Source organism: Diceros bicornis, chromosome 3 (assembly GCF_020826845.1).
Source record: "Diceros bicornis minor isolate mBicDic1 chromosome 3, mDicBic1.mat.cur, whole genome shotgun sequence".
Taxonomy (NCBI): domain Eukaryota; kingdom Metazoa; phylum Chordata; class Mammalia; order Perissodactyla; family Rhinocerotidae; genus Diceros; species Diceros bicornis.
In genome coordinates, this window is record NC_080742.1 from 90,227,374 (window position 1) to 90,254,301 (window position 26,928).

The 26,928-nt window shown below is 45.7% G+C and overlaps 1 protein-coding gene across 1 annotated transcript; it reads right to left on the reverse strand.

Moving 5' to 3' along the window:
* Positions 1-3,289: 3,289 nt before the first annotated feature.
* Positions 3,290-25,983, reverse strand: TRPV5 (transient receptor potential cation channel subfamily V member 5). The gene is made up of 15 exons (XM_058531904.1): positions 25,757-25,983; positions 23,394-23,491; positions 23,103-23,225; positions 22,490-22,627; positions 22,127-22,225; positions 21,834-22,009; positions 21,296-21,442; positions 19,142-19,354; positions 10,784-10,870; positions 10,609-10,685; positions 10,176-10,341; positions 9,906-9,972; positions 7,617-7,885; positions 4,627-4,733; positions 3,290-3,637 (listed from the first exon to the last, which is right to left on the reverse strand). The coding sequence occupies exons 1-15, from the start codon at positions 25,882-25,884 to the stop codon at positions 3,337-3,339; spliced, it is 2,196 nt and encodes a 731-aa protein (XP_058387887.1). The 5' UTR covers positions 25,885-25,983; the 3' UTR covers positions 3,290-3,336.
* Positions 25,984-26,928: the final 945 nt, after the last annotated feature.

Sequence of the window (26,928 nt, forward strand, 5' to 3'; positions counted from 1 at the left end):
ATGTTTTAGGGAATAGAATCCACAAGACTTAAGATTTACTGGATATGAGAATTAAGACAGAAGTGTTGAGGACAATGCCTAGGATTCTGGCGTAGGCAACTTGGCCTATTATTTGGTTGGGAAGACCGGTGGAAGAACAAGTTTGGTGAGGAAGAAAAGCTGTGCGGTTTGGGACACATTGAGTTTGAGGTGTCTGTAAATTATCCTGGTAGAGCTGTCCAACAGCTAGGCGTCCAAGCTTTTCATGCCTGGAGCTCGGGAGACAGATCTAAACTGAGATAGTGAGTTGGGAATCATGAACATGTGTGTGTTAATTCAATCTGTGGAAGCAGGTGGGACTGCCCAGGTGGTGAGGAAAACAGAGAGCCTTGTGGACCAAAAATATTTAAGAGATCAGTAGAAGAGAAGACGATAGAGTGGTGGGAGTGCATGTCACTAGACATGCTGAGAGGTGATGAGTGGTCGACTATAATCTGAATGCTGTAAAGAATTCAAGCAAGACTGAGACTGCTCCGTGGGTTTAGCCACAGGTAGATAACCTTGTGAGAATGCTGTCAGTAGCACGAAGAGGCAACGTCAAAAACCACAATGGGCTGAGAACGCTGTGTGAGGTCAGCAGACAATGGAGTCTTCTCTTAAGAAGTCTGGCCCTGAAGAGGGAATAAGAACCCTAAGGCAGTAGCTGAAAGGAGAGATGGGGTTGAGGGATGGTGTCTGCAATTTCTTTGAAGATGGAAAAGATTAGAGCATGGTTATTTGCTGACCCTTAGAGCTAGTAGAGAGGAGGTTGAAGATACACAAACGAGAAGAGTTAGAGGAGACAGTGATGGACACAGCTGTCTGAAGAGACAGAAAGAAAACTGGATCTCGAACACAGACAGGAGTTTAGCTTTACACAGGAGATGAAGTGCTTCCATTCCAAAAGAAAATAAGAGGAATTAAGGTGACTGAGCAAATAAGAGGAATCACAGGGACTGAGCACTTTTAGAAACCATACCATCTGTGTACCAGCATGTGAGTGTGTGCATGCACATTTGTGTAGTCCCTTACTGTTCCACACTCAGCTGTGCTTTCCATGAGTATCTGGATGAACCTGTCTGCAGTTTCACAAATCCCACTTAACCTCTTTGCTATTCCAGACCACAGTCCTCTTAAAAAAAATTTATGGCTTTTTGGTGAGGGTGATAATAAGGCTGGGATGAGAAGTAGAGGGCTGGAGACAAGAGGGAGGCTATATAAGAGCCCCTGGAATGGGTGCTCTGAACACCTAGATCCCAGTTTCCTTCCTAGAGAGGCATGGCCCGTCCTATATTCTTGCTGTTCACCCCATAACTCAGCACAGGGGCAAAGAGAGATGGGGGTGAAGGATGGCTGTTGCTGGAGACATAGCTGGGAGCTTGCTACCTCCAGACACAAGGATGATTAGCTGCCACTGAGCCACCTGAGGGACAGACCAGGGACAGTCCCATAAAAGAAATGACTGGGGGCCAGCCCCGTGGCTTAACAATTAAGTGCACGTGGTCTGCTACTGGCGGCCTGAGTTCGGTTCCCGAGTGCGCACCAACGCACCGCTTCTGCGGCCATGCTGAGGCCGAGTCCCACATACAGCAACTGGAGGGATGTGCAACTATGACATACAGCTATCTACTGGGGCTTTGGGGGAAAAAAAGGAGGAGGATTGACAATAGATGTTAGCTCAGAGCCAGTCTTTCTCAGCAAAAGGAGGAGGATTAGCATGGATATTAGCTCAGGGCTGATCTTCCTCACAAAAAAAAAAAAACAAGAAAGAAATGATCGGACCATTCAAGCACAGAAAGGCACAATTTACCACGCACACTTAAAAACATACCAGAATGCAATAAGATACAAACACCTTAGACTCTAAGCCTCAAAAAGCAAGGATAAGACAACTCAAAAATAACAATAAAAAACCCAACACAATTCAAAAATGGGCAAAGGACTTGAATAGACATTTCTCCAAAAAAGAAAAAGAAAGACATACAAATGGCCAATAAGCACATGAAAAGATGTTCAATGTCATTAGTCATCAGGGAAACGCAAATCAAAATCACAATGAGATACCACTTCTTACCTATTAGGATGGCTATTATCAAAAAAAACAGAAAGTAACAAGTGTTGGTGAGGATGTAGAGAAATTGGAACGCTTGTGCGTTATAAAATAGTACAGCCACCGTGGAAAACAGTATGGCAGTTCCTGAAAAAATTAAACATAGACTTGCCATAAGATCCAGCAATTCCACTTCTAGGTATATACCCAAAGGAATTTAAAGCAGGGACTTGAACAGATAATTGTACACCAATGTTCATAGCAATATTACTAACAATAGCCAAAAGGTGGAAACACCCAAATGTACATCAGTGGATGAATGGATAAACAAAGTGTAGTACATACATTCAATGAAATATTATTTGGCCCTTAAAAGGAATGAAATTCTGATACATGCTAAATAAACATGGACGAATCTTGAAAACATTATGCTAGGTGAAATAAGCCAGACACAATAGAACTAATATTGTATGATTTCACTTATGTGAGGTACCTAGAGTAGTCAAATTCATAGGCAGAAAGTAGAATATTGGTGATCAAGGGCTGTGGAAAGGGGAAGGTGAGGAGTTAATGTTTAATGGGTACAGAGTTTCAATTTAGGATGATGAAAAAGTTCTATAGATCTATAGTAGTGATGGATGCACAACAATGTGAATGTACTTAATGCCACTGAATTGTATACCTAATAACGGTTAAAATGGTAATTTTATGTTATGTGTATCTTATCACAATAATGTTTTTTTAAATAAAGCAAAGATAAAGAACCTTTCTTCTTGTGGTTTTCTAGTTGGGGTTTGGTTGCTAGGTGGCGACAGAGTCCTACAGGGGTGTAGGGAAAAGGGAAAAGCCACAATGCTGTGCCTGGCTGTTCCCACATTAAGCCCTGTGGAACCAGGCAGGCTTCACAGATTACTACTTCCTAGTGCCCACATGGGGCAGAAAGAGAGATGATCCAGACACTAATCTAGCGTTACTACCTTGGGTCTTTAGTTGCCAAGTACAACTTTGATCAAAAAGACACCTTCTTTTCCCAAGCTATGGGACTTCCAAGAACCCAGGAGATGTGTGGGACAACAGATGCCCTTTGCTCATCTCCAGAAATGTTGATGTGAAAGGTGAGATTTGGCTTTTAAGAATTATTCTATCTACTCCCTCCCATGATCAATAGGTATGAAAGTTAGGAACTTGCACATAGGCAAGAGTCTCTCTCTCTCTGCCCCCCACCCAAGGTCCCCCTGGAGTCAGGTGAAAAATAATAGGGATCCTAATCATAAATGATAGACATTTTCCTCTTCATCCTCCTCTCCAAGGTCCAGTCCAAGGTTCAAGTGTCCAAGGGTGTTACGACGAAGGAGCTCCCAGCCCCGGTGACTGCTGCTGCTGCGGGATGTATTCCGGGACAGGGAGGGAGTTGGGAGAAACAGGCAGGCTCTGGCTTGGGTCCCACTTTCAACCACAGAGGGCTGTTTCTCAGAAAGGTTCTCTTGTCCATCCTCCTTGTCTGAGCTCTTGAAAGCTTCCACATAGCGAAGCACTCGCAAAGGATTTTGATCATGGTGGTTCTCAACTCTAAGGAGGGGAAATGGGAAAGGACTCAATTGAGGTGGGGAGAGATGGGCCATGGGGAGAAGTAGAGGTGAATGAGGTATATGTAGGAAACAGTATCAAGAGAAAAGGGGAAGGAAGGGACCAGAATTGAAGCAAGAAGATCATGTAGGATCAAGTGAAGGGAAGTGCAGTGGAATGGAGGATAAACTGGGATGGAGGCCAAAGAGGTAAGCAATCAAGATTTGGAGGGTGGTAGGGCTTGTGTGTGTGTGTGTGATTGGGGTGGGGGTGGATATGGGTGAATATGAAAGAGGAAACAGAGCCAATTGAAAGATAAATGTGTCACAAGAATGAGGAGATGCAATTAAGGAAATAAATGAGAGAAGAGAGCCAGGTCAGGAGCTGAAGGTAGACTATGAAGGAAGATGTTAGTCTCAAAGCAAGAATATATTAGAAATGGGGGTGAGGTGGGAACAAGACTAGAACACTTTGGGTAACCCATACCCAAATCCGAGGAGCAAGAACACATATCTGTAGCCTTTCACGTGTTACTGCCCTGATGTACTCACAGCCTGGCATTGGCTGTGAGCATTCTTTTTATCCCTCCACTTTGGCTTCACCCTCCTCCTGTAAACAGGCTAATGCAGTCTCACTTTATGGAGTGATAACATCTCCTTTGGGTCCAATTTGGGAACTCAAGAAGGGGCCAGCCCCGGTGGCCTAGTGGTTAAATTTGGCATGCTCCACTTTGGCAGCCTGGGTTCAGTTCCCCGTCGTGGAGCTACAGCATTCATCTGTTAGTGGCCATGCTGTGATGGCACCCCACATACAAAAAAAAGGAGGAAGACTGGCCACAGATGTTAGCTCAGGGTGAAACTTCCTCACCAAAAGACAAAAAATAAAGAGCGAGAACTCAAGAATGGAGAGGAGGGTGGTAAATGTGGAACTGGTCACCCTTGCTCCATGGCCTCACACACGTTTGCAGTTGACGGATACACACTGTCACTCACCGCAGGAACCAGCGGTCCCCAAGCCCGTACTTGCACCCACAAATCCCAGAGCGAGGCCACAGGAAGCGAGGCAGCTTCCGCTCCAGCATCACTGTGGTGGCCACGACCTGGAAGGGGGAAAGAGATAGAAGGAGAACTCAGAAAGAGCCATGAGGTTCGGAGAACACTGAGGCCACCAACAGAGGGAATCAAAAGGAACCTGTGAGATGAGGACACCAGAGATGATAGCCACTTATCCATTATCCAGCCTGTGCCAGGCACCATGCTGCTTGCTTTACTCACCATTCATCGTAAAAGGAGAGAGAATATTTTATGAGTGTTTTGAATAAAACAGTGCCCTCTATATTACTATTCAGATTCATGGAAAATGAGTTGCTCCAAACTAATCTCATTTTCTTTTTCATAGGAAAGCCATAGGCCAATTATTTTGATTTAAATAAAAAGATTAAATAGAATCTCTATGATCTTGCAGGTGAAATGATTCTGCTGGTGTTCAGGGAATTTGCAGCAAATTAAATATCTATATCCTAAAAAGGAAAAGGATGGGTTAAGGACTGAAAACTTGGCAGGGAAAATTCTAATGACACATCATATGTTCTGTCCTTTGCCCTGCTCTCATTAATTATTTAGGTGAAACAGAAGATAAGCTTATCAAATATGCCTTTGACACAAAACTAGGAGGAATATGTAATATGTGAGGTGACAGAAGCATTAAAAAATGATCTCACCAAACTGCAATGCTAGTCAAAAACCAATCACACAAAATTTAAGAAAACCAAATGTAAGGTCCTACATTTATGTTTAAGACTAAAGTGTCTGTGTAAGTACAGGCAAATGGTAAAGGAGGTTAGCTAAGTAAGTCATATAACGAAGATGTGGAGATTCTAGTCGATCCTAAGCTTAAGAAGGGCCATTGTACAATTGCTAAAAGACCTGACTCAGTTTTGGGTGCTATTCATAGTATAGTGTCCAAAGCAAGGAAAGGCATGCCCCTCTTTATAATGCATTCCTCCAATCATATCAGGGACCATTTTAGTTTTGGAAGGGCCATGATCTACTAGGCCAAGAACAGAAGGATGCAGTCAGGATGGATTGGGGCCAGGAAGCTTTATTAATTGAAGGAACTAGCAATCCTTAATATAGCCTAATTCTCCACTTCCTATCCTTCTATTCCCCGTCTTTCTCTGTGCTCCACACTTCTCTCGGCCTTCTCTCAGCTTCCTACTTACACCAAACTCCCTCCAACCTCAGGACTTTAAATCATTCTATTCCCTTTCCCTGGATAGCTCTTCTTCACCTTAAAAAGGACAGTTACTATTTCTCCTGGCACCTTTATTCAGCCCCCACCTTCTTCCGGTAACAGAACCCATCTTTCATTTAGAGAATGATTCCTTCACTCCTCTCAGTCCATCGGTTAGAGTAGACTAGACTGCACATAGTTAATTAGTCTACTCTTCCCCAGAATTCATGACTACCACCACCACCACCATCCAGTCCTTGGCCTGAACCTTAAATTCAAGGATGCGTCTATGACTGAAACTTATTGCAATGAGGTGGAATTTAGACTCGGTTCATTGGGGGAAAGACATTCTTTTAAAGGCTATATATTCCACAACATCAGAATACAGAATACAATGTGAGTGGGGCCCTTAGAATTGTGTAATAATGCAGAATATCTGCTCCTTTCTTTGGGAGTTTAGAACTTCTATAAGCTATCTCACCAACATGATGGGAGAGACTGACTTCGAAGAGAGTAAATACGAAAGAGAACAGAACAGAGAAACTGATGAAATGTGTGAAATGGAGATCTGGGCACTTGCCAGACATGCCTAAAGCTAGTTTAATGCTTTAAACTTTCTAGTTATGAGGAGCAACACATCATCCTCCCACTGCCTTTTTTTAAAGTCTATTTGGGTTTGGTTTTCTGTACCTGTAGTAAAGAGTCCTGACTGATACAAACTCTAACCTCCATCCCTTTCCCTTTTTCCTCTTAACTGGCTAATTCTTACCTACGTTTAGGAGCTCATCTTAAATGTCACTCCATCAGGAAAGCATTTCCTAACTTTCCAGTCAGTCTTTTCTGTTGAATCCTGCTTTTAGCATCTTCTACTTCTCTATGACACTTTCATGACTGTAATTGTACAGCTGTCTGTGAAGTCATTTGTTTGTCTGTCTTCCCAACGAGACCGTAAGCTCCACGTGTTCACGCTTGTGATCCCAGATCCTAGACATTTCCCAACACATAGCAGGCTCTAAACAATTATTGTTAAGTGAATGAAAAGCCCAGGGGATATATAACGGTTGTATTCAAATATGTGAATTGTCCTAATATGGAAGAGCGTGTTCTGTGTTATACAAGGAGAAAACACTGGAACCAAAGAATAAAATTGTAGAAAGACAGGTTTCAGCTCAATGCAACATGGTCCTTTCTAATAACAAAAACTTCTGGAATATGAAAAAGCTCTTCTCCTCCCAACCACTATCAAAATCCACATAGTAAGGTCCTAATCAGCATTAAAGAAGATATTGAATGACCTCTGACCAATAAATGATTATTTATGGGACAGGCATTCAACTAGAAGACCACTAAAGGTACTTCCAATGCTAACATTTTATTAGCCTGTGATGATGTAAAGAAAAGATCACAAAGAAACAGGGAGTTTTAGAAGCAAATAAAAGATAAGGTTCAAATGAAAAACAGAATATTTCAGAACAAGACAGTTCTTAGTTCTCATTGGATTCAAGGATGACTCCTGGATCTACTTTCCCCCTGTGATCAACACCCCCGGTTCTTGGGTGTTGATCCTAGCCCTATTCTACCATTTTGCCTCCTTTTGTCCCCTCCACATATCCAAATGTACCTCCATTGAGGTGACAGCCCCACTCGGTTGTTCTGTGACTCTCTTAAGAGTCATCTACTATAACATATTCCACTTTGATTTTTCTCTCCATGCCCTGCCCCTTTGTAAGACTAACACTAATAAACTCACCTGGGCTCTCCAGAGCTCATCCCGCTCATGAGCCACCCGCCAGTGTGTGTCACCCATCATGGCAATGAACAGGTTCAGCATCAGTAGTGTGGCGATGATGGCGAAGGCAAAGTAGACAATGCTAAACATGAAGGGCAAGTTCACGTCGTAGTTGGCAGGCCCATCAATGATGGTGAGGAAAAGTTCAAAGGTGCTGAACAGTGCCATGGGGTAGTCATAGAAATGCCCCAGATTGTTTGGGTCTTCTGTCTGGAAAATGACAAAGAACGCTGCTCCGCCCAGGAAGAGGGCAGGGAGATGGGGAAATGGGGAGTTATCACGATAAGCATGGGCATGGTCAGCATTTATTTTAACTCCAGTATAGATCCCCATACATTCATACATATGCACACACACTTACCCATCAATGTAGATGTGTGAATGTAAGTCACAGTTTACCTGTGGATCGGGCTACCCTCAGATGTCCTATGACCAAGTTTATCACTTGGGTTAATGGTGATACTCAGCCAGTTAGCAAAAAATTATATCTATAGTAAGTCACTGAACTGGTTTTTACATTTTAACAAAACAAATATTTAAAAGACAACTTGTGGCTGGCCCCGTGGCTTAGTGGTTAAGTGCGCGCTCTGCTGCTGGCTGCCCGGGTTCGGATACCGGGCGCGCACCGACGCACCGCTTCTCCAGCCATGCTGAGGCCGCGTCCCGCATACAGCAACTAGAAGGATGTGCAGCTATGACATACAACTATCTATTGGGGCTTTGGGGGGAAAATAAATAAATAAATAAAATCTTTAAAAAAAAAAAAGACAAGTTGTTACAAAAATATACAGAATCTCCAACAATTTTAAAGAACTGAGATGTGAAAAGGCTAAAAGAAAAGCACCTTTTAAAAAAATCTTGATGGCCTCCGGATACCCATCCATCACTCTGAGATTCCCTGGGTGAGCTTGAACCATCATAGAAAAGTTTTCCCTGCTCCAAGTGTAGCCTAATGGATGGTGCTAGGCATCTCAGAAACTTATTATGGCATTAGAACCTTTAAAAGACTCCTCTCGGTAAAGGGAATTGAAGTATAAACAAGGTGATCCCCAGAGTAGAAATAGGGTCTATGACAAAGCATTGCTTTTTTATTTATGTAAAAAAAAAAAGTAAGTGTAACAACCAAGAAGAGATAGTTTAGGAGACTCTGGGTATGGGACATGTACATCTATAACAGAAAATGACTGTTGGCATTCCCTCATTTTGTATACATGTAGACTCAGATAGGGTAGAGTGTTGGGGCAAAGAGTACATGGGGAATACTCCAAACAAGGGGACCACCACCGTTTCACCCTTTCGTAGTTCAGATCTTGGTATGGTTTTTGGTCTACTGTTTTGTGGAGACCCTTGTTAAACAGGGGGATTCTCAGGACAGGAGCAGCATCCTTTGTACTGAGCCATGGTCTTTTAGAGTGGGGGGGTCTTCAAATACTGTGTAGTACATCCGCTCATCTTATGGATATTCAGCTGCAGACACTGAGGACTGGATTAGAGTTGCTGCCTTGCACTCTCTCTTCCTCTTTCTGCCTTTCCCTAAGAACTTGCTTCTACTCACTCACTTTCCCTCTCCCTCCCTCTGGCTTTGGCTCAGGTCTGCCTGTGACTTTCTTGCCTTGTCCTTTCCTCTCTTCCCTGGCACTCTTCCACTGTGCCTTGGGCCTTGATTGAGTCTCTACTGGCCTCTCTTTCTCAGTCTCTCTTCACAACTCTTCTTCTGTTTTCCTCTCTCGTTCTTCAAACTCTCCAAACTCTTTTTCTGTATCTCCCTTTTTGAATTCTTTCCTTTTCTCTCAACTTTGACCACACATATAAAAGAAAAGCATGTTGTGTGTTATTGAATGCTTTATGTTTCTTCATCTGAAGAGTAAACATAGGGGAGTTAAATATTGCACCGTCCCTGTTTGCCTGCATAGTTTCTGAGATCCATGACCGGCCAGTCTTTCCTGTTTAGTGTCCTTCTCTTTTCAAAGCCCTTTTTATCTCTCTCCAAGATCTCTAAAGATCTTGCAGGGCAGTCAGTCAAATGAATGTTATTGGTCCAGAAATTCAGAGCACTTGGGTCTACCTCCTAGGCCAACCTTGGTGACCCTGATCCTATGGCTGTGAGTGTGCTTTTTGACTCACTTTCCACTAGGAAAACAAACAAAAAAGCAAAAGGGAGTGCAAATGAGAACTGAGAGCAAGAGTGAGAGTGAACTTTCTGGAACACTGGATCCAGTGATCTAGTGGAGGAGGGATTAGTGTTCTTACCTGAGGCAAATCCCACAATAACCACAGCCATCAGCCAGCAGAAACGCATTAGGTCTCCAAAAATCATCTACAGGAAACAGAGAAGTAGAGGGAGGGTGGGGCGATCCTTTCTCCACCTGTCTCTCAGCCCATATCACTAACAGATCAGAGGTCCACATAGTTCCACCAGATCCACTCTGAGCAGCATTTTTCTTTTTTCTCCCACTTCCTCCCTCTGTCTGGGAATGTCCCATGGCTGAAGCCAGAGGAAACTTTGGGGAAAGCACTAACCTTCTGGATCATGATGGTGAAGGGACCCAGCATCTGGAATCCTCGAGCAAAGTACATAATACTGCACCAGCCCAGCACCAGGGCGATGGACATGGGCACCACCTCCCCATTAATGTTGCAAAGCCGCATCGCCATGGTCACTAGCACCAGGGAGGCATAGGTGATGCTGGGGGGAGAGCAAGGAGCATGGAGCTGTGAGCCGGGAGGGCTGGAAATATTCTAGGTCCCCTCCAGCATAGCGGTGACTTGGGTGGTACCCACACACTCAGGGTTAAACTTTGCACTTAAAACACATACAGTCGCACATACAAGCCCATTGGAGTGAAATCCCTGGAGGTGAGAGTCAGCTGAGGTATAGGTCCCAGAGAGTGAAGGGGGGACCTGTAACAATTCTGGCAAGGTCAGGCAGGGGCTGGAAGGAAAGGACACTCACATGATGACATGGAATGGCCCCCCAAGGACAGTCTGTCCAAAATAGCGAGAGGCACCAACCCTGAAGATGTCCGGGATCTGGGAAGAGGCCAGTAAAACAAAAAGACAATGTAGACTGCAGTTCAGTTTGGGGCCTCAGGTAGATGGCCGCAGTTTGGACTCCCCCTGCACCTCACCTCCAGGAGCAGGATGATCACTGCCCCGACGATGGTCACCAGCTCCCCTATCAGCCGAATTTTATCCTGTTGAGTCTCATAGGCCTCCTATGGAGGGAAATTCAGGATAAGAAGTGCTTTCTGATAGATTGAGAGTCAAATCCGTTTGAGCAAGTGATCTAAAGTAACTGAAGTCTATTCAAGATGAAGAAAAACTCCCCTTACCACCACCATCACAGCACCCCCATCATTGTATTTGCCACTGTGGCCAACTCTGTGACCAGGACATGGATCTACGTATCCAAGGCTTAATATATGTTGCACATGCTAATACTTGAGCTATCACCTAGCAAGTCACCTTATGTTGTGAGCAATAATTTATGACATGTATACTGGGGGCTGAGATCACATTTTACAGCACAAAGTAAACCAACAGGAAGAGGTATCAGTGGCTTGGGGCAGTTTCAGCTATGCTGAGAGTCCAGCTTTCCCAATATCACTGTTGTTCCCGGCAGGTAGAATAGACTACAAAGCTATCACAGAATTCATGTTCCGGTATGGACCCAGAACCTCCTAGCTCTAGAGAAACTTTGAATTAGTCACTAAACCTCCCTGAGCTTGAGGTTTTTCATCTGTGAAATGGAAACTATAATGCTTAGCTCCTGAGGTTATTGTGAAGATCAAATTAGATGACGTCTTTGGATGTACTTCATAAACCATAAAGCACTATAGATATATTCGCTGTGGTTTTCTTATGATTCGGCAATGCAGAAAAGGGCAGAAAATGGGCTACAGACACAATGCATTTTAGTTCTGAGTAAGGACTCCTGCCTCATCCTGAGTGGTAAGTGTAGAAGGTATAGGTCCAGGTAAGGCCAAGATGGAAAGAAGCCCATCCTCCTTCTGTACAAATTACTTTGCAGGGAAAGGCTGGCAACATCACACAGATATAGTGATACACTCTATAATAATGATCCTTAACTTTTTTGAAGTTATAAGCCCATCTGAGAATATCATAAAGGTTATGGACCTTCTTTCCAAGAAAGTGTGTTCATATATCCATTAATTCCCACATGAAATGGTATAAATAATTTCAACTCATTCAAGTACCCTTTAGGCTTTTGGAAACTCTGTTCTCCAAAGTCACATCTGTGAATAGTACACCCAAGAAAGGAGTTGAGAGGCCCTGAGGCCAGTGAGAATGTTGAGGATCTAAGCTGGGTAGGATGTGACCGCTCATTAGGCATAAAGAACACTAATCATCTCTGCTCTGCTAATATACTGAAACCTCTAAGCATCTCTCTGCAGGCTATTTCAGCAGTGAACTTACAGGTCCAATGAGAGGCACAGCTTTTGAAACAGGAAGAGATGCTATGTGGTAGGAGGTGATCTGTGGTATAAAGAAGGCACCTACCTACCAGGAGCCCCATGGCTTCTCAGAGTGTGTCAGCTCAGAAGAAGCAAGGATATAGCCTTTATGGAAGACTAGGACCAGACTTACCAAGAGATGGTGGAAATGTTTCAGGTAAATAGTATGAGACCAGGACAGACCAGGAAAAGAGTTGGTGTCTATCTACTTGGTGAACAATGAGATCTAAGAACTTGTGGCTAGACTTCAATTACTTTGCTGTTGTTGTTTAAAGAATTGATGTTCTGTAAACTTCTCTGACGTTTATCTTTCTTGAGAAACTGGTAAATCTTACTTTGTCATATAATGGGTGTTTTCTAAATCCTTATCATAGTAGAATTTCAATATATAATGTCTAAATTTAATTAAGGAACAGAGATAGAAGGCTATTATTCAGCAATGTGGAGATAACAACAAAGATGAAGAACTAGAAGAGGTAAAAACTGGTTGCTTCAGGGAATAAGACAAGGATGAGGAGGGGCAGGCAGGACACTCTCACTCTTCATTACACCTACCATTTGATTTTTAAATTTTGTGCATGTATTCTGTTAACTAGAAGTGCTCATTGTGAGATAAGAATAAAAAATAAGACCCAGACTACCAAACATGTTGTACAGAACCCTCACTGGTGTGGCCCCTGCCCTGTGCCCCATACTCTGTGTGAGCTCCACCCACATTGAACTACTAGGGTTCTGGGTTAAGCCAGGCCTTCTCAAGAACTTTGTGCCCTTTTCCTAGAATGCCTTCCTCTACCACGTTTGCCTGGCTCACCCTTACTTAACCCTCAAGATTCAGGTCACAGCACTCCTCTTGGGTCTCCTTTCCTGGCTCCGCCCCCACGCCCAGATCAGGTGTCTCTCCTGTAGGTACATGGTCCTGCTCTCTGCTTACAGCCTCACCCAGCACACCACAATCATCTGGTACTCCAAGTCTCCCCAGTAATCTGAGAGGTCTCTGAGAGTAGGCATGTCTTACTCCTGCTTTTTATCCACAATACACAGTAATAGGTGCTTCATTAATAAGAAAAGAAAGAAGGAAGGAGAGAAAGGAGGGGGTAAGCAGGCAGGTGCAAGCTGAGCATCATCTGAGAGTTGCAGAAGGAGGGAAAGGGGGTATCGGGAAATGGGACTGGGGAGGCAAATGGGGAAAAGGATGGCAACAAACTGGGCATTTAGCTCAAGGTCACCTAAGCAGGCCTGGCTAATATGCACTGAGAAAATACTCCGCCCTACCCCTTTAAAAGTAGATGACTAGAGTTCTTTACATCATCATGTGGCTTGGAATTTCAGGAGTTGTGAACAGCCAAATCCCCTGCAGAGGCTGACCATTCATACTTCATTGAGAATTGGCCTAATGAGATTGCTCTCACTTATCAGCTGGCTGAACTCATGGCCTTGAAGGAAATGCCCAGAAGAGATGGGCATAGCAGAGCCCTGTGTACTACTGTGGGGAAGAGGGGGAGCATGGGCTACCCAGAGGAAGTGGGAGGACAGCAGAAACAGTTGTCAAACCCCTCTTTTCCCCCCCAAGATCCCAGGCTTGCAAAGGAATGAAGCTCCCGGAAAAAGTCTTGCTGGTTCGTAATGAAGAATTACTCCAATCCTCTAAACTGTGCAGGGGTTCCTTACCAGGCTGCCCATGAGAATCAGCTAGGAAGTTTTTGTCACAACACACATGCCTAGGCCCACCCTGGGGACTCTGGTTCAATTAGTTTGGAGCTGAGACCTGGCATCTTCTTTTTTAGATGTAGATGTTTCTGCTATGTACCCCAAGTTGAGAACCACTGGGCCAAAAAGAGAAGGTCTCCTGGTTCCCACATAAGGCTACCTTCCAAGGGGTATTTCAGTCCTAGTCTCTGCATTTTCTCAGGAGGATTAACTTGGGAAATTTCTACTCTCTACAGAGGAGTCATCACCCATTCCTGACTTACCCTATACACCATTAGGTTAACCACATCAGAAAATGGTGCCTATTATCAAAACTAGAGAATAGATAGTGGCTCCGTAGCCAGGGGTGGGAGGAACTTCCATATCTGACCCCCTGCCCACTGACCTTCTATCCCTCATCTTGACAGGGAAAATTAATGTGGCCAGATAATGGCGAGTGTGGCAGGCCTTGGCTAGCTCTTATGCAATGGGTCCTCTAAGAAAGGAGATTAGAGTCTAACACATCACTCTGGAGGGAGACATGGCCTGGCTTGGTATTTAAAGGTGAAGATTCTGAAGTGAAGCAGACCAGAAGCTCAATCCCAGCACTGCTCTTCCTAGCTGAGTGTCTTTGCCAAAGTACTTAACCTCTTCCCACCCAATTCACCATTTTTAAAATAGCGATAATAATTTTATTTACTTATTAGGATATCTATGAGGAATAAATGATAAAATGCTTTGTCATCCAAATGTGGTCCACAGGATCACCACAACAGAATCACTCAGCAGTGAGTTAGAAATGCAGAGACCCAGGTCCTACCCCAGCCTTGCTGGCAGAGTCTGCATTTTAATAAGATCTCAGAAGCACAGGTAAATGCATGTAAAGTGCACAAAGCAAGCGCTCAGGAGATGTTATTTTTACCTCCTGGGCTCCCTGCTTCTCCTCATCTCTTTCGCTATCTTTCATTTGCTGTGCTTCTTCCACGACAAGTTGGTTATGACCCCTGGACAAAGCCGTGTAGAGCTAGAGATCAGCTGGTTTTCAAATAGCTGTAGTATTTTGGGTTGTTCAGAGCTTATGGGGGATAACGATGTATAGACAAATCAACCCCACCGACTGTGACAGGTAGAGGATCATTTAAAATGAATGGAAATCTATGAGTCATTCCTGCCACGGTCCTCTTCCTGACTCTGCATCCATCCATTGCACCGCAGGGATGATTTTACCTTCAAGAAGTCTCCTGATGCTAACCCCTTCTCTCTGTCTCCCCATCACACCTAGGCCAATCTACCATTATCTCTTGCTTGCTGAACTGTAATAGCCTCTTAAGTGGTCTCCTCACATCCTCCCTGGCCCCATCAAATCTGTCCTCCACCCTACTAACAGAGACGTTTTCCTAAAATAAAGTCTTGCCAAGTCCCTCCTCTGTTTAAAATCCTTCTGAGCTTCCAACTACCTTTGAGATAAAGAACAAAGTCCTCAATATGGCCTGCAAGGCCCTGCATTATTCAGGGAGGATCTGCCTGGACAACCTCATCTGGAGACCCCTGCCCCAGCTCCCTAGCCAGGCTTCTTTCAGTTCCTAGATGTTGGTGAAGTTCTTCCTGCCTCAGGGCCTTTGCGTACACATTCTTTCTGCCCAGGACTCATTTTTCACCTTTAACTCATACCCAGATCTCATCTGAGTTATCTTCCTCAGGGAAGCCTTCTCTGGCCTCTCAGAGTACTCAGGCCCCTGTTATAAGCTCCCCTAGCACCGTGTCCTTTTTCTTATCATAGGAAAAAATACTGTGAATTGTAACAATCACAGATTGTAATGAAATATCAATTCACTTAATTAATGTAAACCTGTCTGTAAACTCCAAAAGGGCAGAGATCATGTGGAGGTTGCTCAGATGGTGTTGAATTTCCAACACTTAGAACAAGGTTTAGGCCCAACTAGGCTCTTGAAGATTATCTGTTTAATGAATGAATCAGTGAAATGTTTTTGGGAAAAGGGCAGAGGAGAGATTGAGGAAATCTTCAAGACACAGAAAGAAAATCTGATTATGGGAGATCAATGCCCTCTTGCTGAACAATGGATCAGGAATCTAAATGATCAGAGTGATTGACTTAAGACTGGAAAGTTGGAGCTGAGTAGATCTCAAAAGTGGAAGTCAGTAGTTCTCAGCCCTAACTGAATATTAGAATCTCTCAAAGAGTTTCTTAAAAATACTGTTGCCAGGGCCTCAGCTTCAGACATTCTGATTTACTAGGTGTAGTGAAGCTTAGGAACCAGTATTTTCACTGCCTTCTCGTGTTTCTAATGTGCAGTCTTGGTTAGAAACCACTGATTTAGCGAGAGATAGGATCTTCCCAAGGTCAAACAGCTATTTAGTTTTAGAGTTAGAATAAAACCCAAGCCGCCTGACTCCCACACTTTGAGCTAAGAGAACTAGTACTGTAGCACATGTTGTTCTACCTAAACCAAGTATACGTTAAATGGAGGTAGGAAATTAACTCTAATTAATTAATAGAGTTTTGGGGAAACACTGAAAAAGCATAACTTTTATGGCTGAAGAATGAGACATATTAGAGTGAAAACATCCATTAGATATCTCCAAAACTGAACAGAGATAAACTAACTCCATCCTCATGTATATCTGCTTTTGTGTAGTTTGTGCCACTTCATGTAAATAGATGAGTTTTTTCTTTCACTTCAACTGTCTGGAGATAGTGCCCCTGGGCTGCTCTCATTGAGCCCAGGGACTTCTTCAGATCTCATGAGATCCACAGAGGAAATCCTATAGTGACTGAAAGCCCTGAGCATGCAGATTTATGAATATAATTGGATATTAAAGTATTCATTATCCAAGAAAAAGATCCAAAGGCTAAATAATATGTCAACAATTGCATTAATCAAGTCAAGACACTGTATTGATGCATTTTCATTTTCGAAGACTTTGAAGTAATAAAAAAGTAGAAAACAGAGAATTTCCTATATTTAACATATCTGGTGTATCATGAAAGCAGAATCTTTCACTCATGGTGAATCTTTCACTCTATCATTGATGGTGATAAGTTTGAAAGCCCCTGATTTAATCCAAATTGACTTACTACTGAATAAGAGGAACACATACAATCCATAAACTCAAGATCAAGGCTGAGGGGCCTTTGTATATGCATTCTCTGTAAAAATAGGGACATTTTGGGGCTGACCCCATGGTGTAGTGGTTAAGTGCACACGCTCCACTGCTGATGGCCTGGGTTCGGATCCCAGGCGCGCACCAATGCACAGCTTGTCAAGTCATGCTGTGGCGGCGTCCCACGTAAAGTGGAGGAAGATCGGCACAGATGTTAGCTCAGGGCCAGTCTTCCTCAGCAAAAAGAGGAGGATTGGCATGGATGTTAGCTCAGGGCTGATCTTCCTCACACACACACACACACACACAAAATAGGGACCTTTCATTGGTGTTCTTCGCTACCCAAACCCCTTACAGCAGCATTCTTAAATCCCCTCCTCCACTAAGAAAAGAATATCTGAAAGTCAAGAGTCTTCTATTTGGGCCAAAGCGGCTTTTCCTAAGTGAAAGGCAAAAGGGTAAAAATGCTAACCAGAAAGAAGGAAGGAATAGGAGAAAAAACAGAAGAATGAGGAGGTGCACTCAGCTAGAATTACGCTTCACCTAGACCTGAGGCAAGGAGAGAGGATCTTTTAAACATAATCTAGACTATCTGGGTCAAAGGAAATGTTTGTACATAACTAGTCTTGTCCCAAAGAGAAAGAAACACATAGGGAGGAGACTCAGTGGTAATCAATAGCTCAGTGTACCTAACTCTTAGGCCAGGATGCTATCTACATTCTAAATCCAGAAAATCCCCAAGTAAATTTGAGACAAAGGAAGGTTGGGAAAGAAGGCATCAGAGGAAATCAGGCCAATAATGTTGTAAAAATCCAACAACCCCCAATTCGTTCATATTTATACAATTTCCCCATTTCTAATCACTCCCCCACCCCAGCTGGCCATCTCCTAAATGTCCTTTCTCCTTGTATGGTCTCCACACCAGGGGCAACCTTCATGCCCAGTTTGAGATGCGTGGAACACAACTTGCCCCCAGTGCCCCTGTGCCCACCTCTGACAAGGCAGCTCCATCACATTCAGGCTTGTGGTCTCCAGGCAGCAAACCCTTCTTTGGGGGAGACAGTGGCTCTGGGTACATGAGCACACTGTCTATATATTGAGAGGCAATTATAGAAGCAGGAGAGATGGAGTGTTTTGTCCTACTTTGGGGTTATTGAGGCTCTTTGTTCTTTCTCTGTGCATACCACTCGCTTTGGTCTTATTTGACTTGACTAGGTTTTTGCTCCTTGACTGGGCAGGTAGTTGATGTTCTCTTTCTGACTCAAACTACCCTTCTTTCTCGTCTGGGCTGAGCTATTCCCATGGCTTGCCCACCTTGCATACAACATAAATCTCCAGTCACCTAGCTCTTACTTGCCTGGAAAAATTCTTCTTACTCTTTCTTTTGTTTTCTGCCCACATGCCTGCACCCCCTTTTGGCTATTTTCAGGTCACCAGGACAAAAATTTTGGTTACCTATGAACAATAAGCCAACCCAATATAACTGTATTTGTTGGACCGATATGCTCAGAAGTGCTCATTAGAGTCTACTCATTCTGTTATACACAGAGGAGGATTTACTCCCTTCCACGGCAGACTCTTCATTTACCCTACATCTCTCATCAGCAATCCTCACCACCCAGGTATCTGAAGGACACCACAGAATGGCAAGCCCACAAGAGTAAAGGGACCTCAGAGATTGATTACTTCAACCTCTTATGCAATCCAGGCATCCTTCTGCAGCATATCCAACAGGTGGTCAGACAGCTGACACATGATTGCCAATGTGCTCATATTGACAGTACACCGAAGAGAATGCAGGCCAGAAAGCTGTCAGTGTTGCCTTAACAGACCAGAAACAGACTCAGAAATGCACTTGGAGCACAGTTTTCCTCTCTTTAGAACAACTTCCTTAAAATTCTCATCACAAAAAACTGGTCCTCTTCCTAAATTATAAGGGATTTTACAAACGCACAGTGCTAGTAATACCAAGCATTCTTTCAGAGTTAACGAGAAAGGCCACAGCTCCATTGACAAGTGTGCTTCTACTCATTAAGGCCCCTCTCTGGTCCCCTTATATCATGTCTGATATCTATCTAGGGGATTAGGAGCCTGCAGCTGCTTGAGTCCAGTGAGTGGTGTCTTTCTTGAGTAGTATCACTCTAGTCTCCAGCATCATCGCCCCATGCCACCATTGCCTTTCATCCCCTCCCAAACTACTACCTGTAGTAGTTTCTGTTGGAGGATAGTGTTATCTCGGGGGTTTGTGCGGTTGTCACTACGGAACTTGAGAGGGCGATGGATGCAGCACATGGTGAAGCAGATCATGTAGAGTACATACAAGGCACCTAGCATGCAGAAGTACCGCCGCCCATATTTCTTCCACTTGAAGCTCACCAGCTGCCTCACTGGGGTCTGTTCCAGGATCTGGCGAGCCTGCCACGGAAGAAGAGTGTAGCTTGGTTTAACCTACATCATGAGGAGTACTGGGTTTCCCAGTGGGTCCCAGATGGGCAGGGTAGTAATCAGCACTACCATCATTCATCCATCTAGTCAGTCATTTCTTTTATAGACAACTAGTACATTTCTACTATATGCTAGGCCTCATGCTAGTGCTGCAGATAAACTATTACAGAAGTAAACACAGGCACTATAGCACTTAGGGGGATTTGAAGGATGAGCAGTAGATAGTTGAGTGAAGGAAGAGTTAGGGAAGACCATTCCATAGAGTAGCAGCAGTTGCCAAGGCAGGAAGGTATGAGAAGACGTTTGCAGACGAGGTGTGGTTGGGTATAAGAGAGACCCTGTTGGGAGTGTTGGGCAGGAGTTACAATGGGAGAAGTAGATTAGGGCCAGATCATCCTACATCATGAGTGCCAAGGGAGGGAGTATGAATTTTTTTCTGAATGCAATGGGAATCAATTAGAGGTTCAAATAAGGAAGTAGTCAGATTTGTTCTAGAAGTATTGGACTGAAGAGGAGCAATAGAAGGTACAGGTAGTAGGATGTGGCAATAATCTAAGCCAGACAGGTTGGTGCTCTAATGTAAGTAGACAGTGAGAGGTTAAAGATGCGAATGAGAGAGGGTAATGGAGGGCATGAGGCATCTGAGAAAGTAGGAAATGCAAATTCGAAGCATCGCTGGAAGGATCAACCATTAGCAGAAAGAATATCTTTTCCATTGAACCCAGAGGGAAGGAGAGAGACAGTGGGGAATGTCCAGATATGCTTGGCAGGACAGGGCAGGAAGTTGAAGGACCTCCATCCAGAAAGCCTATATTTTTCCCATGATGTAAGAGTCTGGATCTTCTGATGGGACTAAGGGTGAAGGCAGTGAGAGACATAAAAGGGACTATAAAGGAATTTTAAGGGAATAGAAAAGTAGCTGACCAAGACAAGACTAAAATCTGAGGAAAACATTGAGAGCTAGCTGAAATAAGAGACCAAGGATTTGTGGTGGCACAATCCACAGGAGATATAAAGGTTCCAATTCCTAAGAAACCCTGCTCGAAGCTTATCTGTTCCCAGAAATATTCTCTGAGGAAGTTCTCACCAATTGGCCACTCAACTTTTCTTCTATTTACTAGTACCAACAATCCTCCAAGTTTTATGGTTCTGGAAGAGTTCCTAGGAAATTCTCAAGTGGCAGATAAACAATGAAAACTATATCTTGCTGCTATCTTGGAGATTCCTGAAAGCCCAAAGTGTTTTCTCCTCTCTACCACCCTTCCACAAATTTTCCTTTCCCTCAAATCACTCAATTCAGTACTGTCTGAATGATCTATGTGTTTTCTCCTCTCTGGAAATCTCTCTTTTTCCTCATCTTCCTGATGACTCCCAATTCCTCCTTGAAGACCCAGATCAAGCACTTCCTCTGTGACTTATTCTCTTGCCCACCCAAGCCAAGTTAACCCAACATCAATTTTTCCACCACTGTGCTTAGTACAGACCTTTATGATAGTACACATTGTACTGAATTGCAATTATTGAGGACAGAGGCTGGAAATTGAGGAAGTTGACTAACAGAAACTGTGTTTTATTTCTTTCTATATTCTCAGTTCCTTGCACAACATCTGGGACACAAAAGGTGCTTAATATGCTGAATAAATTAATGAATGAATGATAGGAAGCAATTTCCATTTGGAGAGTTCCTCTTCTGAAATACTAGTATGAGAAAGGAAAGCAGAAGGGGCTGGAGCTAAGCAGAGGGAGAGTGCAGTCAGGAAAGGGGTATTGATTAGACTCTTCTCCCAAAGGTCCCAGGAGTCTCATCTCCACCTGTTATAAGGCAGGGAAGTGTCTGGAGCCCAGGATCTTAGCAAATGGACAGGCTCTGCACGGCACAGGACACTCCCTGATCCCCCATGGCATTCATACCTCCCGCTTCTTGGAGGAGACCACAAGCTCTAGAAAGGACACCTCCTCTCCCCAGGAGTCGATCTCCGTGAGGTCATAGAGAGTGGAGGTCAGTGGCCCATATGTCCATTGGATATGCTTCCGCTTCTGCATCAGGTGCTGGAACATCTGAGAGAGCACAGCAGTGAGTCGGAGGGTTAATGTGTGAGAAGCTGGTCAAGGGGAACAAGACCATTGAAGAGGGCTGTTGCCCACTCCTTGGGACTGACGGACAGTTGGGAATTGGCAAGACTCTGTTTATATGAACCTCCTTTTTACTTTCTGTCTGTCTTTCCTTCCCACAAACCCCGTAAAGATCTAAAAGAAAAGAGGCAAAGGGAGCAGAGCTTTGGGTATTGTGCAGACGTTCTAAAGTAAGATTCTCCAACCCTCCTTAGTCAGAGATTCCTGAGGCTGAGGATTTTAGTGATTGAGTTGGAAGTAAAGGACCACCACCCTTTTGGGGAGTTGGGAAGAAGGGCCATGAGAAGAACATATGGGGTTGGGGAGCATCCGTCACCACAGTGTTGCCTTCCACTCCAGCCAGCTTGAATGGGGTGAGGCCCTGGTGATTGGGCACGAGGTCCAGGGACTGCAGGTGGTCCCCATGCCCATCGTAGGACAGCAGCAGGTTGTACATCTGGCAGGCAAATGTTTTGTTGGGCTGGAGGACGAGGATGTGCAACACTGTGTTTCCTGGGGGAGGACACGGGTGTCACATGACCACTGGAGCAAAGTCCCTGATGTTCCTCGTGCTCACCCCTCCCCTCACACCCCCAGCACCCCAGCTCCCCTCACCACCCCAACTCTTACCCAGGGAGTCCTGGGCCCGGATGTCAGCTCCATGCTCAATGAGCAGTCGCACAATCTCCTCACTGCCCACACAGGCAGCAAAGGACAACGGGTGCTCCCCTGGGGACACAGAGGAACCATAGCAAGAGTGCAGGATGGGATGGGCAGTCTCCCCAAGTGACTGCCTCCTTCCCCCCCTCTCATATCTGGGCTTGGGGACATTTGTCAGCAGAACCAGAGGCAGCGATGGTGCAGAGGGCCATGGAGGGAATGGGCTAACCCCTCCCATCTTCCCCAGAATGGATCCCTCCTCAGCCCACCCTCTCTCTGCTCCTGCACACCTCTCCACCTCCCCTTCCTCCCAGCCCTGGCCATGGCTCTCACCAAAGTAGATGAGGTTGTGGGGGCTGTGGTGGAAAGCTGTGCCTGTAGCCCTGGCAGAGACACTGGCCCCGTGGGCAAGCAGGGCTCTCACCAAGTTCACGTTCTGGTTCATGACGGCTATATGCAGTGCAGTCTGACCTGGGCCAGAGAGAGTCCTCAGTCAGCGGGTCTGTCCCCAATTCTCTCAGGGATGCAACATCCTCCTAGCTTGCAGGAGGTTCCTGACAGATGCTTGCATAGATTTCTGCCCTTGGTTCAGCAAAGTGGCCTTAGACTGAGGGCAATTAGTCCCTCAGGCTGTCCATTATACTTACCTGTTGGCTACTGGGATTGGGGTGTAAATGTAATCACTCTAGTGTTGCTATGAAAGCAATAGAGTTTTACCCTCAGGAAACACAAAAGGAGTTGAAAGGAAATAATAAATGGCTCAAGGAAGTTACAGATCCTCAAAGCCAAGACCAGGAACTTTGCATTCTTCCCAACTCAAGTGAGTCATGCTTCCTGAACCCTACGTCACCCATTCCCCAACCTACTCTCGGAGGCCCATTTTAAGAGATAACATCAGACCCTCCTCTACATGTTTCCACTTTGAAAAATTGTGCAGGCTTCTCACCTACAAATGGCTCACACATGACGGGTTCCTTGACTAACTCTGGGGAAGCCTCCATCAGCACCATGGCAGCTTCCAGATTGTCATAGAGGGCTGCTATATGTAGCGCTGTTTCCCCCAGAGCTCCTGTAGCAGAGAAGACAGGGGCGTCAAACACTTCCCAGAGCCCTTTGAGGAGGGGATTCCAGGCTCCAGAGATGTTCTCCAGTCCTCTTTGCAGAAATCCTCAGAGTTCTGGGGTGGAGGGGCAGGTGCTACTGCCCTCATCTCCATCACATTAAACTCTGATCCCACCTCTTTGTCGAAAGTCACAGGCTCGGTCCAGAAGAAGATTCTTCAGGACACACAGGTCATTTTCCTTGGCTGCCTGAAGCAGTGGAGACTCTCGAATCCTGGGAGAAGATGAACATAAGTCAGGATGAGACAGAATCACAGACAGGCCAAAAGCAGGGTGGTTACATCATGCTAGCTCCTCCCATGTGGGGGGCCTCCTAGCCTAGATGGGTGAGAAGCTCGACAGAGGGGTGCAGTGCCTGAGGTAGGAGGGCCTAGGCTATGGAATGGGTGGTCCTGGTGGCCCTGAGATGAGGACATCAGGCCTGGCTGAGTAAATATTTCGGGAACCTAGTGGAGGAGACAGAATTTCTACCTGGGTTTTCACCCCTGCTCCTAGGCCTGCTGAACCGGCTCTCTTTAGCCAAGGGGAGTTTGAAATACCAGAACTGAGCAGAAAGGGAGAGATGGACAGGTTGTTAGAGATTTGGGAGTTGCCAATGAAAGTTCTGACTACCCCCCCAAGGCTGTTTAGATACCCATCTCTGCAGGGGAACATGGAGGAGTTTTGAGATGGCGTATGGAGGATCTATTCCTTCTGTGTTTTATCCTTAGATTCAAGGGTCAAACACTATGTTTATAACTGAGGAGAAGCATAGCCTTGGGCTTCTCTGAGAACAGTGCTACTCAGAGCAGGAGAAGCCCTACGGAGATACCCACCTTATGGTACCTCTGTCGGTTAATCTTTTTCTCTCCCCTGCCTGGATGAACCAAACATGAGATAAAGCTAAAACGGATCCCGCTGGGTAAGTACACTTTGGCTCTGAAGGTGAACACAGGATCTGGCAGGTTGAGGATCGTGTGGGAGAGATGAAAGGCAGACAAATAGACTGGCCGGTAGTTCCCACGACGTCTCCCAGCCCCAAACTCCTCTCTTCCAATGTCCCCGTGAGCCATGAGCAGGGGAAGAAGTTTTTTATCTAAAGAAGAAGCTTTTTATCTCAAGGCGGAGCTCAGGTCTGCCCATTAGAGAAGCACTCTCAGGAGGGACCAGTAGAGTGAGGGCCAGCCCCCTGCCCATCTCACCTGGACTCTCAGTCTGCATGCACCTAGCTCAGGGCAGCCAGAGCTAGGATTCCAGAATGCACCCCTGTGCAGAGGGAACTGCACACAGCCCCAGCACTCTGGGCCTCTAGCCCACCGCCCTCCAGAGGGGAGGTCTGGGACCTAGCTCTCTCTCTGATACTGCCCTAGTCTCACCCTAAAGCAGGGAGGGAGGTAGGGAGGCCAAAGGTTTCATTGCAGGGCCTGGGATGGGGGTAGGTGAGCAAGTAGAGAACCTTTCCTGAATGAGGGCTCAGTCTGCACCCAGGGGCCTACACAACTTGCGAGGCCCAGGGCAAAATGAAAATGTAGGACCCCTAGTTCAAAAATTATTAAGAATTTCAAGATGATGACAGCAGTGCATTAAACAGAATGCAGAGCTCCTCTGAAGCGTGGAACCCTGTGCAACTATGGAGTCCACCTGTGCATGAAACCAGCCCTGGTGGAGGCCCAGATATGCTAATATCTGCTCACCCTATCCCCCAGGCAGCTCTCGGATGGGAGACAATTCCCCCAAACACTCTGAGGCAGAGGCCTGCCTACAGGATGGGTCCCTGCCCTGACAGCTCTTCCAGGGTCTGGACCTCAGGGCTAGCCATGAAATGATCTGCCCACAGGCATACCAGCCCCACCCGAACTGAAAGCATCCCAGGAGCAGGCACAGCCTTATTCAGTCTCTGAATCCTCAGTTCCTAGCACACTGCTGCACACAGTAGACTCATAAAGGGTAGATGAACTGAACTAAGGACTCTCCAATGTCACCTGAGTTTCCCTCCTCAGCTGGTCAGATCCAGGAGTTTTACAAAACAAAGCTCCCCTCCCCTTTCCCATGCTATCAACTTTCATTCACACTAATGGTAATTCCTCACTCTTTCTTCAACCAACAAGTCTTCTAAAGCTCACAGGAGCTCATCTCTTCCCCAACAATCTGTTCCCCACCAGCCTACACCTGCCTGTCTCCCCAAACACAACACCCTGGCTTCTTCTCTCTGGTCACTTTCAGTCGTCCAACCCATTCTTCCACCAGCCAGGCAGGTTAGAGCCTTAGCCATCGTTCTGCCCCTGCCTCTGAATCTACATTCAAGGTCCTCGTGTGTGGTCCAACATCACAGCCCCACCACCACTCAGAGGGGAAGCTGGGTTTTTGTAACAAGTGGGTTGGGGGGAAGAGTACATCCAAGTACTTGGCACTGGATTCTGGGGCACTCTATCAGGGAGACAGACCTGTGTGGGTCAGAGGATTTGAGGATCAGTGAGGGGTGGGATGTGGCACGACATACCTCTTCTGCTGCAGCATATGGGCCTCGTCCACCTGCTGATCCCAGTCTTGCTCTCTGACCAGCCAGGAGGTCAGAAATGTTTGGAGTTGGACCCAGGGTCCTTTTGCCTCTGGTGGAAGAGCCCCCATGTCTTCTCCTTTCAGGCACTGGCAGGTTATGGGAACGTAAAAGAAGCAGGTCTAGGACTCTGCAGTGACTGAGGAGGAGGCGGGGTCTGTTTGGAGCTGGGACTGAGAGTGAGTATTTTTCCTGTGTGACTTGTGTGTGCAGCTGTGGTGTGTGTGTGTCTGCACTGAGGGGACTGGAGGCCCTACCAGGAGAGGGGAGCTTTATCTGGAGGGGGAGGAGCCCTTTCTGGAGCAAGGCCCTGGGGTACAGAGCCTGCCCTGGAGCCCAAGGGAAGAGGGAGGGAACTTAGCTCCCAGCAGTGGGCTGAGGGCGCTGAGACAGAGGGGTGGGGCAGAGGAATCTGGACAGGGAGCAAGGATAGAACCTGGAAGGTGAGTCAAGCAAGGTGAGCAGTCAGTGGGACACAGGAGAGAGGGAAGAAAGCCCTCCAGCTCTCAGTCAGGCAGGTCCTGGTTCGAATCCTGACTGTCAGCCCTTAAAGTCAGTTAGGTGACCTTGCTGTGGTCACCTTGCTGTAAGGTGACCTTACAGATTATGTGCTAATCTGTAAAATCAAGGTAATGCTATACTCTCATGGAAGCATCGGTAAAGCATGAAGAGCTCAGCCACTGTTGACTCTCCCTCCAGAGATGGGCTCAGAATCCCCCCAGAGCTGCTTCTCCAAGCTGTGTTAAATTTCATCTTAGACCCTCCAGCCCTGCCTCACAGGAGATTTCCAGGCCACCCCTCCTCCACAAGAAGCCCAGAGGTGACTTCTCTTCCCCCTCCAGCTTCTTGGAGCCCCGGGTCAGAGGTGACCCCCAGTGGGCCCTGCCTTTCCACAGAGGTTGAACAGCAGGAACTGAGTGGAGGTGGCTAATGAAGAAATCTTCATTCCATGTTTGGGACTCTCTCAGGAATGAGACAGCAGGAGGGATGAGTACAGCCAAGACAGTGCTTTGTTAGTTAATGATAAAATAGTTTCTACTTCTCTTCCTGATTGTTTCCAAAGATGTATATACACATATGATTAATTGTAGTCATTCAATAGACCTGTGAGGTAG